Source organism: Pristiophorus japonicus, chromosome 11 (genome assembly GCF_044704955.1).
Source record: "Pristiophorus japonicus isolate sPriJap1 chromosome 11, sPriJap1.hap1, whole genome shotgun sequence".
Taxonomy (NCBI): domain Eukaryota; kingdom Metazoa; phylum Chordata; class Chondrichthyes; family Pristiophoridae; genus Pristiophorus; species Pristiophorus japonicus.
In genome coordinates, this window is record NC_091987.1 from 28,768,740 (window position 1) to 28,784,422 (window position 15,683).

Sequence of the window (15,683 nt, forward strand, 5' to 3'; positions counted from 1 at the left end):
TTGGGCCCACAGAACTGGCTCTGTGCGTTCAGCTTGGAGCTGCAGGAGGCATAGACTCTGATGACAGCTCATGGCACTCACAAACATGGGGTTATCTGATGCCATTTAGAAGGCCCCTTCCCTTATATTCAAAAGTGCATTGATGGCAGAATTATTATACGCCTGATATTGATGCCAATCTTTCAATATAAAAATATCTAAAAAATCTGATTCAGATGTCTAAACTTTTGAATTGGCCTCAACAACTTTCTGTGGTAGAGAATTCATATGATAGAACAGATCAGTGTTCTATTCAGATTGCACCTTGGGTCTTGTGTTTAGTTTTGGCCACCTAAGCATAGGTTGATAGTTAAGCCTTGGGGTGGTGGAGAGGAGTCGCGAGACTGATTATTAGTATCAAAGGACTGAGTTGTAAGAACTTAAGAACTTAAGAAATAGGAGCAGGAGTAGGCCACACAGTCTAGCGATCCTGCTCCGCCATTCAATAATATCATGGTTGAAATCCGATATCAACTCCACTTTCCTGCCCTATCCCCATATGCCTTGATTCCCATAGTGTCCAAAATATCAATCTCAGCCTTGAATATACTTATTAACTGAGCATCCACAGCCCTTTGGCTCGAGAATTCCAAAGATTCACAACCCTCAAAGTGAAGACATTTCTCCTCATCTCAGTCCTAAATGGCCAACCCCTTATCCTGATACTATGACCCCTAGTTCTAGACTCTCCAGCCAAGGGACACAGACTCTCAGCATCTACCCTGTCAAGCCCTCTAAGGATTTTATATGTTTCAAATGAAGTCATCTCTTATTCTTCTAAACTCCAATGAATGTAGGCCCATTCTACTCAATATCTCCTTAGGATGAGCCCTCTCCTCCCTGGAACCAATTTAGTGAACCTTCATTGCACCCCCTCTAAGGCAAGTTTATCTTTCCTTAGGTAAGGAGACCAAAACTGTACACAGTACTCCAGGTCTCACCAAAGGCCGATATAATTGCAGCGACTTCCTTACTCTTATACACCAAAACCCTTGCAATGAAGGCCAACATACGATTTGCCTTCCTAATTGCTTGCTGTACCTACATGTTAATGTTCTGTGATTCATCTACAAGGACCCCCAAATGCAAATTGTGAGGAAAGATTGGAGAAAGTGGAGTTCTTTAGCCTTGAAAGGACTGAGAAGGAATAGATTTGAAACTTTGCAGGTAAGGTAAATCTGGTGCATGATTTCAAGGTAAACCAAGACACTCGAACAAGACAGTATAGGGTAAAGTGGTTAAAAGGACAATTTAGGGAAGATACGTGAAAGAACTTCTTCACACAAGTGATCAATACTGGAATGGTCTTTGGGTAGGGTGGAGGCGAGAACCTTAGACATTTAAGATACCGTTAAATGGGTATGGGAGGACTGTAAACTTATTTCTCTGGATGAATGGACCTCCCATATATATATTTTTCTTGTAATCTTGTGATGTTTGAGACTGTGTGGCACCAGTTGGGCCTGGATTTTATAAATAATACAAAAATTGATGACAGTGATAGATTGTATAGGAAACATTGATACAGAAATTGTGTCTCGACTGAGTTATATTTGGTGAAATTGTAACCTTGGCTCTTAAATCCTTCAACGAAAGCAACTCAAATACCCAAATGAGATTACAGGAGTGGTTCTTAAATTACACTGCAGCAGAGAGAATTATCAATTAACCTTAAGCTTACTTTATTCACATAAGGACTTCAGAAAACACACTGTACTAACAAGCTACCATATTTAAGTATACCTGCATCATATTATGACAATTCGATTGCCAACTTATATTCATCTTAACATTCAACTTTCAGAACTACAGTGACACAGTTTCAGTTGTAATCAGCTTAACATGGGTAGGGTGGAATCGAACTCCTGTAATATAGAATCATGGGAATGTCAGTATTCGGCTGTTTCTTATGGTACCACTGTTGACTCCCTATCAGCGTTATTTTAATCCTATTCCCTGTTCTTACACCGAATCCTTGAATATTTTTCCTCTTGAAGTGTTGATCTAATTCCCTCTTAATTTCCATGGTTGACTCAGCTTCAATAGGTACTTGTGGTAATGCATTCCATACACTAATACTCACTGCATGCAAACATCTCTTTTAGCCTCCTCTTTATGCTTCCAATATTAATCCCAATTTATATTGCTTTATTACTCATTCACCAACCAATGGAAATAAGCTTTCCTTATTTAACTTTTAAACCCTTTCACACTTTAAGCCCCTCTATTAAATCTGTCCTTAACCTTCTTTGCTTAAAACTTTCTAATCAGTATTAAGGCAGCATAAATTTAAAGTTAGTATGAGAAATATAAAGGGAGAGGTGAGAAGAGATTTTTCATGCAACGAATTATTCGAGTATGGAATGCATTATTTCAAATGGCCATTGAAGCTTAGCCAACCCATAGCATTTAAGAGTGAATTAAATAAACACTTGAGGAAATATATTCAAAAATACGGAGAAAAAGCATGGGAATTAAATTAAAATATCAGTGAAGGTCAAAAACCCATATTGTGTTTCATGCTATTTGTTTTCACTTGCTGAGTTGATAGTTGCATGCTTTGCTATCATATTCTTTAAAAGCTGGAAGCCCTGAAAATGAAAACCATAGCTATACTCTCTGATCTGATACTGATTCCAAGGTCTTTTCAGTCTGTGACACAGGCCATGTTGTGTAGCTGGCAACCCTGATATTGCTTTTGAAGAGTCTTATTTCATTTCACTGGCCTGGTTTTGTCTATTCCTCCAAGGTGTTGAGAAGAGAGGTAGCTTCTTGTTCAGTTGTGGCTTTTCTTGGTTTAACGTCATTTCCATTTTTCAGGATATTGTTCAAAGACAATGGGGCCGAAATTGGTGAAGGCCAAGGCCTGCCCCAAGTGCAGCCCAAAGGACCGCCAATGGCCGCCGAGAGACTGGGCGGTACTTTGCCAGCAAGATTCCTCTAAAAGAGGTGGCAGTACTGCCTGACGGCCAAATAACGGCTTATGCCATCAATCTTGGCGGCAATGGGTGGGAACTCTCAATCTCGGCGGCAAAGGCTCTTGCCACCCAAGTGCCACCGAGGATGGAGTCAGGCCCAGGGAGGGTGGAAGAGCTGAAATGAAAAATCATAGCAAACAAAAAAAAAACACCGGAACATTTCAGGGGACCCCATCCAGGTAAGTCGCTGTAAAAAATAAATTTTAAATTTGTTCACGAATCTTTTTTTCCTTTCTTTGTACCTACCGTCGGGGTTAGAATAGCCTCCACGTAGTGGTCCTTCCCCCTGCTAGCGCCGACTCCCGCCCGCACTAATCTGGCAGCTCGGCGGGCGGGAGGCCACTTACGCTACTTGGCTGTCAGAGGACACCAGCGGATGGTTCCCGGTGATACTCCCCTCCCACCCGCTCCAGCCCAAGTGGAAAATGGCAAAGAGAGGAAAACAGCAGCAAAACTCAGCAGCAGTCAGCAGTGGGCGGTAAGGCCACCAATATCAGGGCCAATGTCCTAAAGCAGTTTCTGATATGACTGGAAGCATCAGATTATGCGAGCTGATTATCACTTCAGGTCAATGTCAGGTGCTGTCTTAAGAAGGCCACTACATGGTGGTTCTACATGATATGAGTAACTACAGATCTGAATATCTACTGTTGTACATTTGCTAAAAGAACAAACCTGAGAAAGCAGGCTCGTGGTTCCTAGTTCCAACTTTCCCTTTTCAAGTTTTGAGAATGATTCACTTTGCTAAGATAATGAAACTTACTTGCTCTGTGCCACTTCCAGATTGTTGGTGGTACCATCTCGTAAGAACATAAGAAATTGGAGAAGGAGTAGTTCATTTGGCACTTTTCCTGTGGGGGGTTGTGCCGCTAAGGAATTTATATTTGTTTTAAATGATGTATTAATTCTTTAAATGCTAGCCATTGCTTGTCTACCATCATACCTTTTAATACAGTTTCCCAATTTACCTTAGTCAACCCATCCTCATACCTACGTAGTTTGCTTTGTTTAGATTTAAGATCCTAGTTTCAGATTCAACTAAATCATTTTCCAACTCAATATAAAATTCTATCATATTATGGTCACTCTTTACTAAAGGTCCCTTTACTACAAGCTTATTAATTAACCTTTTCTCATTGCACAAGAGTAGATCTAAAATAGCCTGTTCCCTAGTTGGTTCATCAACATATTGATCTAGAACACTATCTTGTATACATTCCATGAATTCGTCCTCTACACTATTACTGCCAATTTGGTATGCCCAGTCTATATATAGATTAAAGTCCCCCATGATTACTGTATTACCCTTATTACATGCATTTCTAATTTCTTGATTTATACTCTGCCCTACATTACAACTACTGTTTGGGGGCCTATAAATAACTTTCACCAATGTTTTCTGCCCCTTGCTCTTTCTTAGCTCCACTCAGACTGATTCTACTTCTTGATTTTCAGAGCCAAGATCCTTTCTCTCTACTGCTTTTATCCCATCCTTTATTATCAGGGCTACCCCCCCACCACTCCTTTTCTATTTTGCCTATCTCTTCTAAAATTTAAATATATTGGAATATTTAGTCCCCAACGTTGCACCACATCTTCGTAATGGCTATTAAATCAAACCTTTTCATTTCTATCTGCACTATTAATTCATCTATTTTGTTGCGAATGCTTCACGCATTCAGATATAGTACCTTTAGCTTTGACTTATTTTTATTCTTCCCTGATGTCACCTTAGTCACTGATGTCTTATTACCTTTGTTACTCTCTCTGTCCCTTCCTGACCCACTCTGCTTATTTTTACCCAAAACTCTGCTCTGCTCTGGAGCCCTGACATTTCTCTTGCTACTTTTAAATTTACTCTTTCCTGAATCTTCTTCCCCCCTCCACCCCACCCCCCTTCATTAGTTTAAAGTCCTGTCTACAGCCCTAGTTATTCGGTTTGCCAGGACACTGGTCCCAGCCCAGCGTAAACGAAACCCATCCCAATGGAACAGCCTCCTCTTTCCCCAGCACTTGGGCCAATGCCCCATGAACTGAAACCCCTTTCTCCCACACCACTCTTTGAGCCATGCATTTAAACCTCTAATTTGTTTGTTCCGATGCCAATTTGCACGTGGCTCAGGTAACAATCCAGAGTTTATTACCTTTGAGTTCTGCTTTTTAATTAAGATCCTAGCCCCTCAAGCTCCCCCAGCCGAACCTCATTCCTAGTTCTACCTATATCGTGGGTTCCTTCGAGGACCACGACAATGGGATCCTCCCCCTCAAAGTTCTTCTCCAGCCGCGAGGAGATATCTATAACCCTGGCAACGGGTAGGCAACACAACCTCCGGAACTCCCTGTCACAGCTGCAGAGAACAATATCTATCCTCCTGTTGTGCTGGGGTGACTGTAATTTTGCCTATCCTGTTTTAGTTTTTCAAATAAGTTATTTGTCAATGATTCCTGGACAACTAAATCCTCTAATATAGACTGGAATAAAATTGGAGTGGTTCCTGTTTTTAACATTTATACTGTGCGTATGAGTTCATGACCTTCCTTAATACGATGTAATCTGACATTAATATTAAAATAGCTTGAGCATTTCTCCTTCAGTTTATAATCTCTGGATGCTAGCAAATGAACTAAAAACACTAATAATTAATAAATGAAAAGAAAGCAAAATAAAGGTTGTAAGTGTGTAACAGTTTGGATAGGCACAAATTGAAAGTGCAACCAACTGAAATGTGAAATGTAATTGGGTTCTATAATAACACAAGAGTCCTGTTATTATAAACTGCCTCGGGTGTGTACCCGATCTCTTTTATTCCCACTTCGGATAAGTCCAAGAGTTGACTTCCTGTATTACCTGCATGACATCTGACAGTGGCACCCTCTGGTGTCAGGTGACTCCAAGCATAAATATATTACAACATCCTCCTTTCAAGATCTTAGTATCAGTCACTTTACAATACAAGATGATCTGGGGCTTTCCACTCATGAGTTGATCATCTCAGTTCAATATTACTTCTACGTGAACGTTCTAAGTCAATTGTGACTGTAGGTTGAGTAACAGTTCTGGTGGGAGTGGTAATAACAACATCAGAGACTGAAGGTCCGGGTTCAGGAATGACAAATAGGAGGTGGGTGGGGGGCTTGACCCATCCACCTCCATGGCACGAACCCGGTATTGCAGTACTTCCAGGAACGGTGCTTGGGCTCTAGGCCTTTTGGTTAAGAGCATTAGCGCAGAGTGATCCTTGACAGGTGCAGGGTGACCTCTGGTGTTTGTGATCTGACAAAGAATTGGAAAGATTGGCAACGAAAAAAAAAAAACAGAGGCCTCTGGTGAATGAACGATAGTTGGTGGGTCACTGACTGGATCTTCCTTAAATGGTTCCAGTTCATCTGTGTGCCACAGTTCTACCTGGTCAACATGTTTTCTGCATGTTTGGCCATTCTTGAGCACAACAATGAACACTCTGTTACCCTCCTTAGCTGTAGCAGTACTAGCAATCCATTTTGGACCTCGACTATAGTTCAGTACAAACGCTGGATTATTGACAGAGCTATCTCGTGACACAGCAGTACGATCATGATACAATTGCTGACTTTGACATCTGTTTTCCATACGATCATTCAAATCAGGATGAACAAATGAAAGCTTGGTCTTGAGATTCCTCTTCATCAGTAGTTCAGCAGGGGAAACACTTTTGATAAACTTCTCGAAGCATACGCAACAGGTTGTAGCTTACCCGACTCATTGGCTTGTTGGAGTATACAGCCAACACCATATGATGAAACATCACAGGCTAATACAAGACGCTTACACAGATCATAATGAATAAGCAACTAGTTTGAACAGAGCAGACTCTTAGCCTCCTCAAACGCTCCATCTTGAGACATACCCCAGACCCAATTGTTACTTTTTCTGAGGAGCAAATGCAGTGGCTCTAATAAAGTGCTCAATCTGGGTGAGAAATTACCAAAGTAGTTGAGTAGCCCAAGGAACGAATGCAGCTCTGTCACATTCGGCGACTTGGGTGCATTTTTGATGGCCTTGGTTTTTGAATCAGTAGGCCTGATGCCATCAGCAGAAATCTTCCTACCAAGGAATTCAACTTCAGGTGCCATGAAGGCACACTTTTAACGTTTCAGCCCGAGTCCCACTTTGTCCAGGCGATGTACGACTTCTTCAAGATTGTTCAGATGTTCAGCAGTGTCGCGACCTATGACCAGAATGTCATCTTGGAACACGACGGTTCTAGGAACGGACTTCAGTAGACTTTCCATATTCCTCTGGAATATGGCTACAGCCAAATGAATTCCGAAAGGACACCTGTCGTAGATAAACAGTCCTTTATGGGCGTTGATGCAGGTCAGTTTCTTTGAATTATTGATGAGCTCCTGTGTCAGGTAGGCTGACGTCAGATCTAGCTTAGTGAACGACTTTCCACCAGCTAGCATGGCGAATAGGTCATCAGCCTTCAGTAACGGGTACTGAACCTGTTTCGAGTATCGGTTAATTGTAACCTTGTAGTCTCCGCAAATCCTGACAATGCCATCACTCTTCAACACAGGAACAATAGAACATTGAACTCAAAAGGTGATATGACCCCTTCACGTTGGAGTCTGCCAATCTCAATCCCAATCTCTCCCTCATCATATAAGGGACAGACCGAGCTTTGTGATAGATAGGTTTTGCATCAAAATCCAGGTGAATCTGCACCTTGGCCCCATTAAAGAACATAAGAACATAAGAATTAGGAACAGGAGTAGGCCATCTAGCCCCTCGAGCCTGCTCCGCCATTCAACAAGATCATGGCTGATCTGGCCGTGGACTCAGCTCCACTTACCCGCCCGCTCCCCGTAACCCTTAATTCCCTTATTGGTTAAAAATCTATCTATTTGTGACTTGAATACAATCAATAAGCTCGTCTCAACTGCTTCCTTGGGCAGAGAATTCCACAGATCCACAACCCTCTGGGAGAAGAAATTCTTTCTCAACTCGGTTTTAAATTGGCTCCCCCGTATTTTGAGGCTGTGCCCCCTAGTTCTAGTCTCCCCGACCAGTGGAAACAACCTCTCTGCCTCTATCTTGTCTATTCCTTTCATTATTTTAAATGTTTCTATAAGATCACCCCTCATCCTTCTGAACTCCGAGTAAAGATCCAGTCAACTCAATCTATCATCATAAGGTAACCCCCTCATCTCCGGAATCAGCCTAATGAATCGTCTCTGTACCCCCTCCAAAGCTAGTATATCCTTCCTTAAGTAAGGTGACCAAAACTGCATGCAGTACTCCAGGTGCGGCCTCACCAATACCCTATAGAGTTGCAGAAGGACCTCCCTGCTTTTGTACTCCATCCCTCTCGCAATGAAGGCCAACATTCCATTCACCTTCCTGATTACCTGCTGCACCTGCAAACTAACTTTTTGGGATTCATGCACAAGGACCCCCAGGTCCCTTTGCACCGCAGCATGTTGTAATTTCTCCCCATTCAAATAATATTCCCTTTTACTGTTTTTTTCCCCAAGGTGGATGATCTCACACTTTCCGACATTGTATTCCATCTGCCAAACCTTAGCCCATTCACTTAACCAATCTAAATCTCTTTGCAGCCTCTCTGTGTCCTCTACACAACCCGCTTTCCCACTAATCTTTGTGTCATCTGCAAATTTTGTTACACTACACTCGGTCCCCTCTTCCAGGTCATCTATGTATATTGTAAACAGTTGTGGTCCCAGCACCGATCCCTGTGGCACACCACTAACCACCGATTTCCAACCCAAAAAGGACCCATTTATTCCGACTCTCTGCTTTCTGTTAGCCAGCCAATTCTCTATCCATGCTAATACATTTCCTCTGACTCCGCGTACCTTTATCTTCTGCAGTAACCTTTTGTGTGGCACCTTATCGAATGCCTTTTAGAAATCTAAAGACACCACATCCATCGGTACACCTCTATCCACCATGCTCGTTATATCCTCAAAGAATTCCAGTAAATTAGTTAAACATGATTTCCCCTTCATGAATTTATGCTGCGTCTGCTTGATTGCACTATTCCTATCTAGATGTCCCGCTATTTCTTCCTTAATGATAGTTTCAAGCATTTTCCCCACTACAGATGTTAAACTAACCAGCCTATAGTTACCTGCCTTTTGTCTGCCCCCTTTTTTAAACAGAGGCGTTATATTAGCTGCTTTCCAATCCGCCGGTACCTCCCCAGAGTCCAGAGAATTTTGGTAGATTATAACGAATGCATCTGCTATAACTTCCGCCATCTCTTTTAATACCCTGGGATGCATTTAATCAGGACCAGAGGACTTGTCTACCTTGAGTCCCATTAGCCTGTCCAGCACTACCCCCCTAGTGATAGTGATTGTCTCAAGGTCCTCCCTTCCCACATTCCCGTGACCAGCAATTTTTGGCATGGTTTTTGTGTCTTCCACTGTGAAGACCGAAGCAAAATAATTATTTAAGGTCTCAGCCATTTCCACATTTCCCATTATTAAATCCCCCTTCTCATCTTCTAAGGGACCAACATTTACTTTTGTCACTCTTTTCCATTTTATATATCTGTAAAAGCTTTTACTATCCGTTTTTATGTTTTGCGCAAGTTTACCTTCGTAATTTATCTTTCCCTTCTTTATTGCTTTCTTATTCATTCTTTGCTGTCGTTTAAAATTTTCCCAATCTTCTATTTTCCTTGGCCACCTTATACGCATTGGTTTTTAATTTGATACTCTCCTTTATTTCCTTGGTTATCCACGGCTGGTTATCCCTTCTCTTACCGCCCTTCTTTTTCACTGGAATATATTTTTGTTGAGCACTATGAAAGAGCTCCTTAAAAGTCCTCCACTGTTCCTCAATTGTGCCACCATTTAGTCTGTGTTTCCAGTCTACTTTAGCCAACTCTGCCCTCATCCCACTGTAGTCCCCTTTGTTTAAGCATAATACGCTCGTTTGAGACACTACTTCCTCACCCTCAATCTGTATTACAAATTCAACCATACTGTGATCACTCATTCCGAGAGGATCTTTTACTAGGAGATAGTTTATTATTCCTGTCTCATTACACAGGACCAGATCTAAGATAGCTTGCTCCCTTGTAGGTTCTGTAACATACTGTTCTAAGAAACAATCCCGTATACATTCTATGAATTCCTCCTCCAGGCTACCCCATGCGATTTGATTTGACCAATCGATATGTAGGTTAAATTCCCCCATGATTACTGCCATTCCTTTTTCATATGCCTCCATTATTCCCTTCATTATTGCCTACCCCACCATAAAGTTATTATTTGGGGGCCTATAAACTATACCCAGCAGTGACTTTTTCCCCTTACTATCTCTAATCTCCACCCACAATGATTCAACATTTTGTTCATTAGAGCCAATATCGTCTCTCACAACTGCCCTGATATCATCCTTTATTAACAGAGCTACCCCACCTCCTTTCCTTTCTTGTCTATCTTTCCGAATTGTCAGATATCCCTGTATGTTTAATTCCCAGTCTTGGCCACCCTGCAACCACGTTTCTGCAATGGCCACCAAATCATACCCATTTGTAATAATTTGTGCCGTCAACTCATTTACTTTATTTCGAATGCCAGGCTCAAACAAAGAAGGAAACTTCTTCAACACTTGAGCACAAGAAGTGCCGTCCACCGAGGACAATACTTTGACATCACTCCAGTTCAGCTTGATGTTCTCGAACCAATTCCGACCGAACAGCATTGGACCATTACCTGAGACGATCCATAATGGTAGATCTTGGATCACACCATCATACGACAACTTGACTACTGCACTGCCAATCACAGGTATGAGTTCCTTCATGTAAGTACGCAATTTGGCCTTGACTGGACTCAGCATAGGCTTCACAGCCTTAGTGTCCCACAGCTTATCAAATGTCACTTGGCTCATGATCGACTGACTTGCACCCGTGTCCAGCTCCATTGATAGAGGCACGCCATTCAGCTTCACATTAACAGTTATCGGCTGGCTCTTTGACGAGAATGAATACAAACCATACACTTCCTCCTCTGGTTGTGTATCAATGTCAGCACTGGACTGGTCATCATCAACAATACGATGAGCAGCAGCAGCAGCAGGCTTGCTCAGTAGTGGGCACATTTTCTGGAGATGTCCCACTTTCGAACAGCCATTACAGGAGTATTGTTTAAACCGACACTGATGAGGCCGATGATTGCCCCCACAACGCCAACAGGGTGAACTCAGCTTCGTACCAGTTGTTGGGTTCCGAGCAGCTGCAGGTTTCATGTAAGCAGTTGACTTGGCCCTGCCATGAGCAGCTTTGCCAGAAGATGACACAATCTTGTTTACAGTGCCTGACAAGCCTGCCGTGGAGCTTTGACCTTTGGATGATATTTTCCTCAAGTTCTTATCAGTTGTCATGCATGCCTAGGCAAACGCGATGGCCTTTTTCAAGTCCAGTTTCTCTTCGGCCAATAACTTCCGAAGAATCACATGATGATTGATGCCTATCACGAAAAAGTCTCTCAACATGTCTTCCAGCATGTTCTCGAACTTACACGACTCAGCATGATGTCGTAGGTCGGCGATGAATCCCGACATGTCCTGGCCCTCAGCATGGACATGTGTGTAGAAGCGATAGCGTGAGATGATGATTCCTTCCTCTGGTTTTAGATGGTGACGCACCAAATCACACAATTCCTCGTAAGACTTGGCAGTTGGACGTAAAGGCAAGAGAAGGCTCTTCATAATGCCTTAAACCTTCTGACCACAGATGGTGAGGAGAACCGCCCTGCGGCGGACTGATTCAGCCTCCCCCTCCATTTTGTTGGCAAAAAAATATTGATCCAGGCGGTTGACAAAATCCACCTAATCCTTGCCATCCACGAATTCGTGCAGAATTCCAATAGTGCCCATTGTAAATAGGAAAGTTCTTAGTTTACCTCGTCGCCAATGTAATAACACAAGAGTCCTGTTATTGTAAACTGCCTCGGGTGTGTACCCAATCTCTTTCATTCCCACTTCAGATAAGTATTAGAGTTGACTTGCTGTATTACCTACATGACATCCGACAGTGGCGCCCTCTGGTGTCAGATGACCCCAAGCATAAATATATTACAGGTTCAGAATACAAAGCTGTTTTGAAGTTGGAGGTTAAACTGCACTGAATATGGAGCTGAGGTCCAACAGACTGACATACCTGACTTGAGTATACATTAGTCTTATCAAAACCAAACTCTCCCAGCCTATTAATCAAAATACCGACATCGGACAGTGGGGGAAAATCACGAATACTATACAGTAATAAATAGATATCTGAATGTAAACTTTAAAAAGTGCCCTTACCTCAAGGTACACAACCCAAGGCATCACCAAGGTTGCAACTAGCAGGTCTGCTACTGCCAAACTGACAACGAGATAGTTAGTAGTCGTTTGCAAAGTTTTTTCTCTCAGCACTGCAAGGCACACCAGTACATTCCCCAAAATAATGGCAAAGATCAGCAGTGAAAAAAACAGAGCATAGTAGTTGTGTGGATGATCACGATCAGTTGAATTAGGCCATCCGAGGAAAGGATCCGTAAGGTTGACAAATCTAACTACTATCCCGAAGGATGCCATCAGGAACCATAGATTCCAGGAATCTGGGTACAAACAGAAACATCATCATTTTGTTTAGATTCAGGCTTAATGTATATACCCAGGAGCTAGTAGATTATAAGCAATGTTCAGTTAGTGATGTGAGCTCATAATCCACAGCCCAAGCAATCTGGGGCTGCATTATGATAGTCACCTTAGTGTTGTTACAAACTGAATATTGCATGCATTCAACATATCTCTTGAGATAATTCTAATTATACCTTGAGGAGTTTGTTATACTTTAATAACTAAACCTGGAAATGTCTTTGATAGAGTTTTGTCATCAGTTTTATCCAAGCTAGTTTGCATTCCCTGTGTTTTGTGGTTGATTGCTTTGGCCATGAGTGATATAGGTACCTGTCTCTTATGTGACCTTTTTCTGACAGCTCAAACAGGCAGCTATCATTAAATTTATATCGCAGAGGAGCTGTCTGCCATTTTACATCTGCTGCCGAGAAGTAGCCAAAGGATCTGAGCACAAAGCGTGTGTGATGAGAGAGTAACTCAGTTAATTCTAAGCAGAATTTTCTAAAAATCAGAAATACAGGGATCCCAATAGACTTTTGCACAAAGTGGGGCAGTTGTGTAAATGGGGCTATAACTGTGCATGCCCGGGAGCCACAGTGTGGAAACGTAGCTGTCTGAATACCAAAATATATGCTGTGAGGAACATTCTAACAATGCATAGGTCAGAATAGTTATAACACTTGGGATTATTATGTCCTGTGTAGCTGCTAAGGTTCAAGAGATCACTACACATGTTTAAATAAGTATCCTGACACATCTTTGTGAAGCAGAAATAAAGAAGCCACTGGGTAGAAAAGGAGCAAATGAGGATATTGTGAATGGGAGCTACAGTGTGTTCTCACTTAACTGTTCATGTTACAGCACAACAGACCGTGACGGTGATCCCGGCTGTTGTGCAGAGCTCGGATCTGTGGATGTCCTCCAGGGCTGACTCTGCTGGAGTTGGCAGGCTCAGTGGGAGGACTCTAAAAAGCACTGGCTTTTATATGTACCTTTCACGCCCTCATGACACACGAAGGTGCTCCAATTCTGGCCTCGAACGCATCCCCGATGTTAATCGCTCCACCATTGGTGGCCGTGCCTTTCGATGCCTAGGCCTTAAGCTCTGGAATTCCCTCCCTAAACCTCTCCACCTCTCTACTTCTTGCTCCTCTTTTAGAACACTCCTACCTCTTTCACCAAGCTTTTGGTCATCTGTCCTAAGACATCCTTATGTGGCTTGGTGACAAATTTTGATTGATAATGCTCCAATGAAGTGACTTTGAACATTTTACTATGTTAAAGGTAATATATAAATGCAAGTTTTTGTTGTGGTTACAGCCAATAAAGTACTTTGAAGTGCAGTCACTGTTGTAATGTAGGAAATGTGGCAGTCAAATTGTTCACAGCAAGGTGCCTTAAACAGCAATGTAATAATGACCAGATAATCTGTTTTCAAATCCCTACATGGCCTCGCCCCTCCCTATCTCTGTAATCTCCTCCAGCCCCACAACTCCAGAGCTATGGCACTCTTCTAATTCTGCCCTCTGGAGCATCCCTGATTATAATCGCTCAACCATCGGTGGCCGTGCCTTCAGTTGCCTGGGCCCTAAACTCTGGAATTTTCGACCTAAACCTCGCCACCTCTTTACCTCTCTTTCCTCCTTTAAGCCGCTCCTTAAAACCTACATCTTTGACCAAGCTTTTGGGAACCTGCCCTAATTTCTCTGTAGGTGGCTCGGTGTCAAATTGTTTTGTGTTATAATACTCCTGTGGAACGCCTTGGGACATTTTACTACATTAAAGGTGCTATATAAATACAAGTTGTTGTTGTTGTTGTAGTGATCTTGGTTACGGGATAAATGTTGGTCAGGACACCGGGGAGAACTCCCCTGCTCTTTAAAATAGTGTCATAGGATCTTTTACATCCATCTGAGAACGTCTCATTTAAAAGATTGCACCTCCAGCAGTGCAACTTTCCCTCAGTACTGCACTGAAGCGTCAGCCGAGAATATTTGTTCAAAATCCCTGGAATGGGATGTGAACCTGCAACTTTCTGACTCAGAGACAACAGTGCTGCTTAATGAACCACAGCTGGCATAGGGCCATTGGCTGTCTGCACTGCTACAGGTACATCTCCAGCTCTCACTTGCCCCATGCTGTTGGAAAATCCACTGCCGGCCCACTATTGGGGGTGACAAGCATCCCCACCAAGAACGTATGCAGCTCTCCCTCGAGTCCCTAAGTAAGGAGGCAGACGCAGAATTTTTTTTTTTAATCCTTTCTTTGGGGTTCCAGGCCATTTCCTTGGTCTGACTGCTCCCCTCCCCTCACCCACTGGGACTCATTTGTGCTCTCCTGGATATTGGTATCCCTAATCTCTCTCAGGATACTGGCCTCCATTGTTATGCTTAGTCTCTTCTGGGCTTGGGAAATGGGAACTATCAGCATAGGGAATCCCCACCCCTCGCTCTGTACCCTCGGCAGGTGGTGGTTCCGCCCCTTACAAGGCCGAGCAGGAACTCTTGGAGTTGGCGAGAAGCCAGTGTATCTGGGTACCTGCCTTTTTCTGCTAAATTCCATCAGACTTCTACTGGAGTTATGGCAGGCGTTGGCAGAACCCCCAAGGAAATGTAGGGCCCATAAATTTTCTATGCAATCAATTGTCTTAAGAACAAATTCTGTTAACCCCTGCAATGGTTGGAGCTTTTTGACAGCTTGTGGCCACTGTATGCTGTCTTACCATTTTCCCGCCAAAAGGTGGCATTTTCCGATTGGACACAGACAGGCAGAAAGAGAAAGATAAGCAGGGAAACAACATCCATTTTAGCTAGAACAATTTTTAACTTTTGTTAATCAGAAACGGATCTTCTGTATTTGCGAACCTTCCTAGAAGTACACTTATGTAAGTAACTTCTCCTTATCCAATCATTCTGGGATTATTGTATATTGTCTTTGATGTACAGTAAAGAGATAAGTAACTTCTCTTTATTGCTGTTTTTATTCGATTGTTACTGTTGTATGACAAGAATTCGAGATCTGTC

At 42.6% G+C, this 15,683-nt stretch overlaps 1 protein-coding gene across 1 annotated transcript in view; it reads right to left on the reverse strand.

Moving 5' to 3' along the window:
- drd3 (dopamine receptor D3) overlaps positions 1 to 12,615 on the reverse strand; it is a 70,343-nt gene extending 57,728 nt beyond the window's left edge. The window contains exon 1 of the mRNA XM_070892691.1: positions 12,343 to 12,615. Within this exon, the coding sequence (XP_070748792.1) occupies positions 12,343 to 12,615 (273 nt within the window). The remainder of the gene's footprint in view (positions 1 to 12,342) is intronic.
- Positions 12,616 to 15,683: the final 3,068 nt, after the last annotated feature.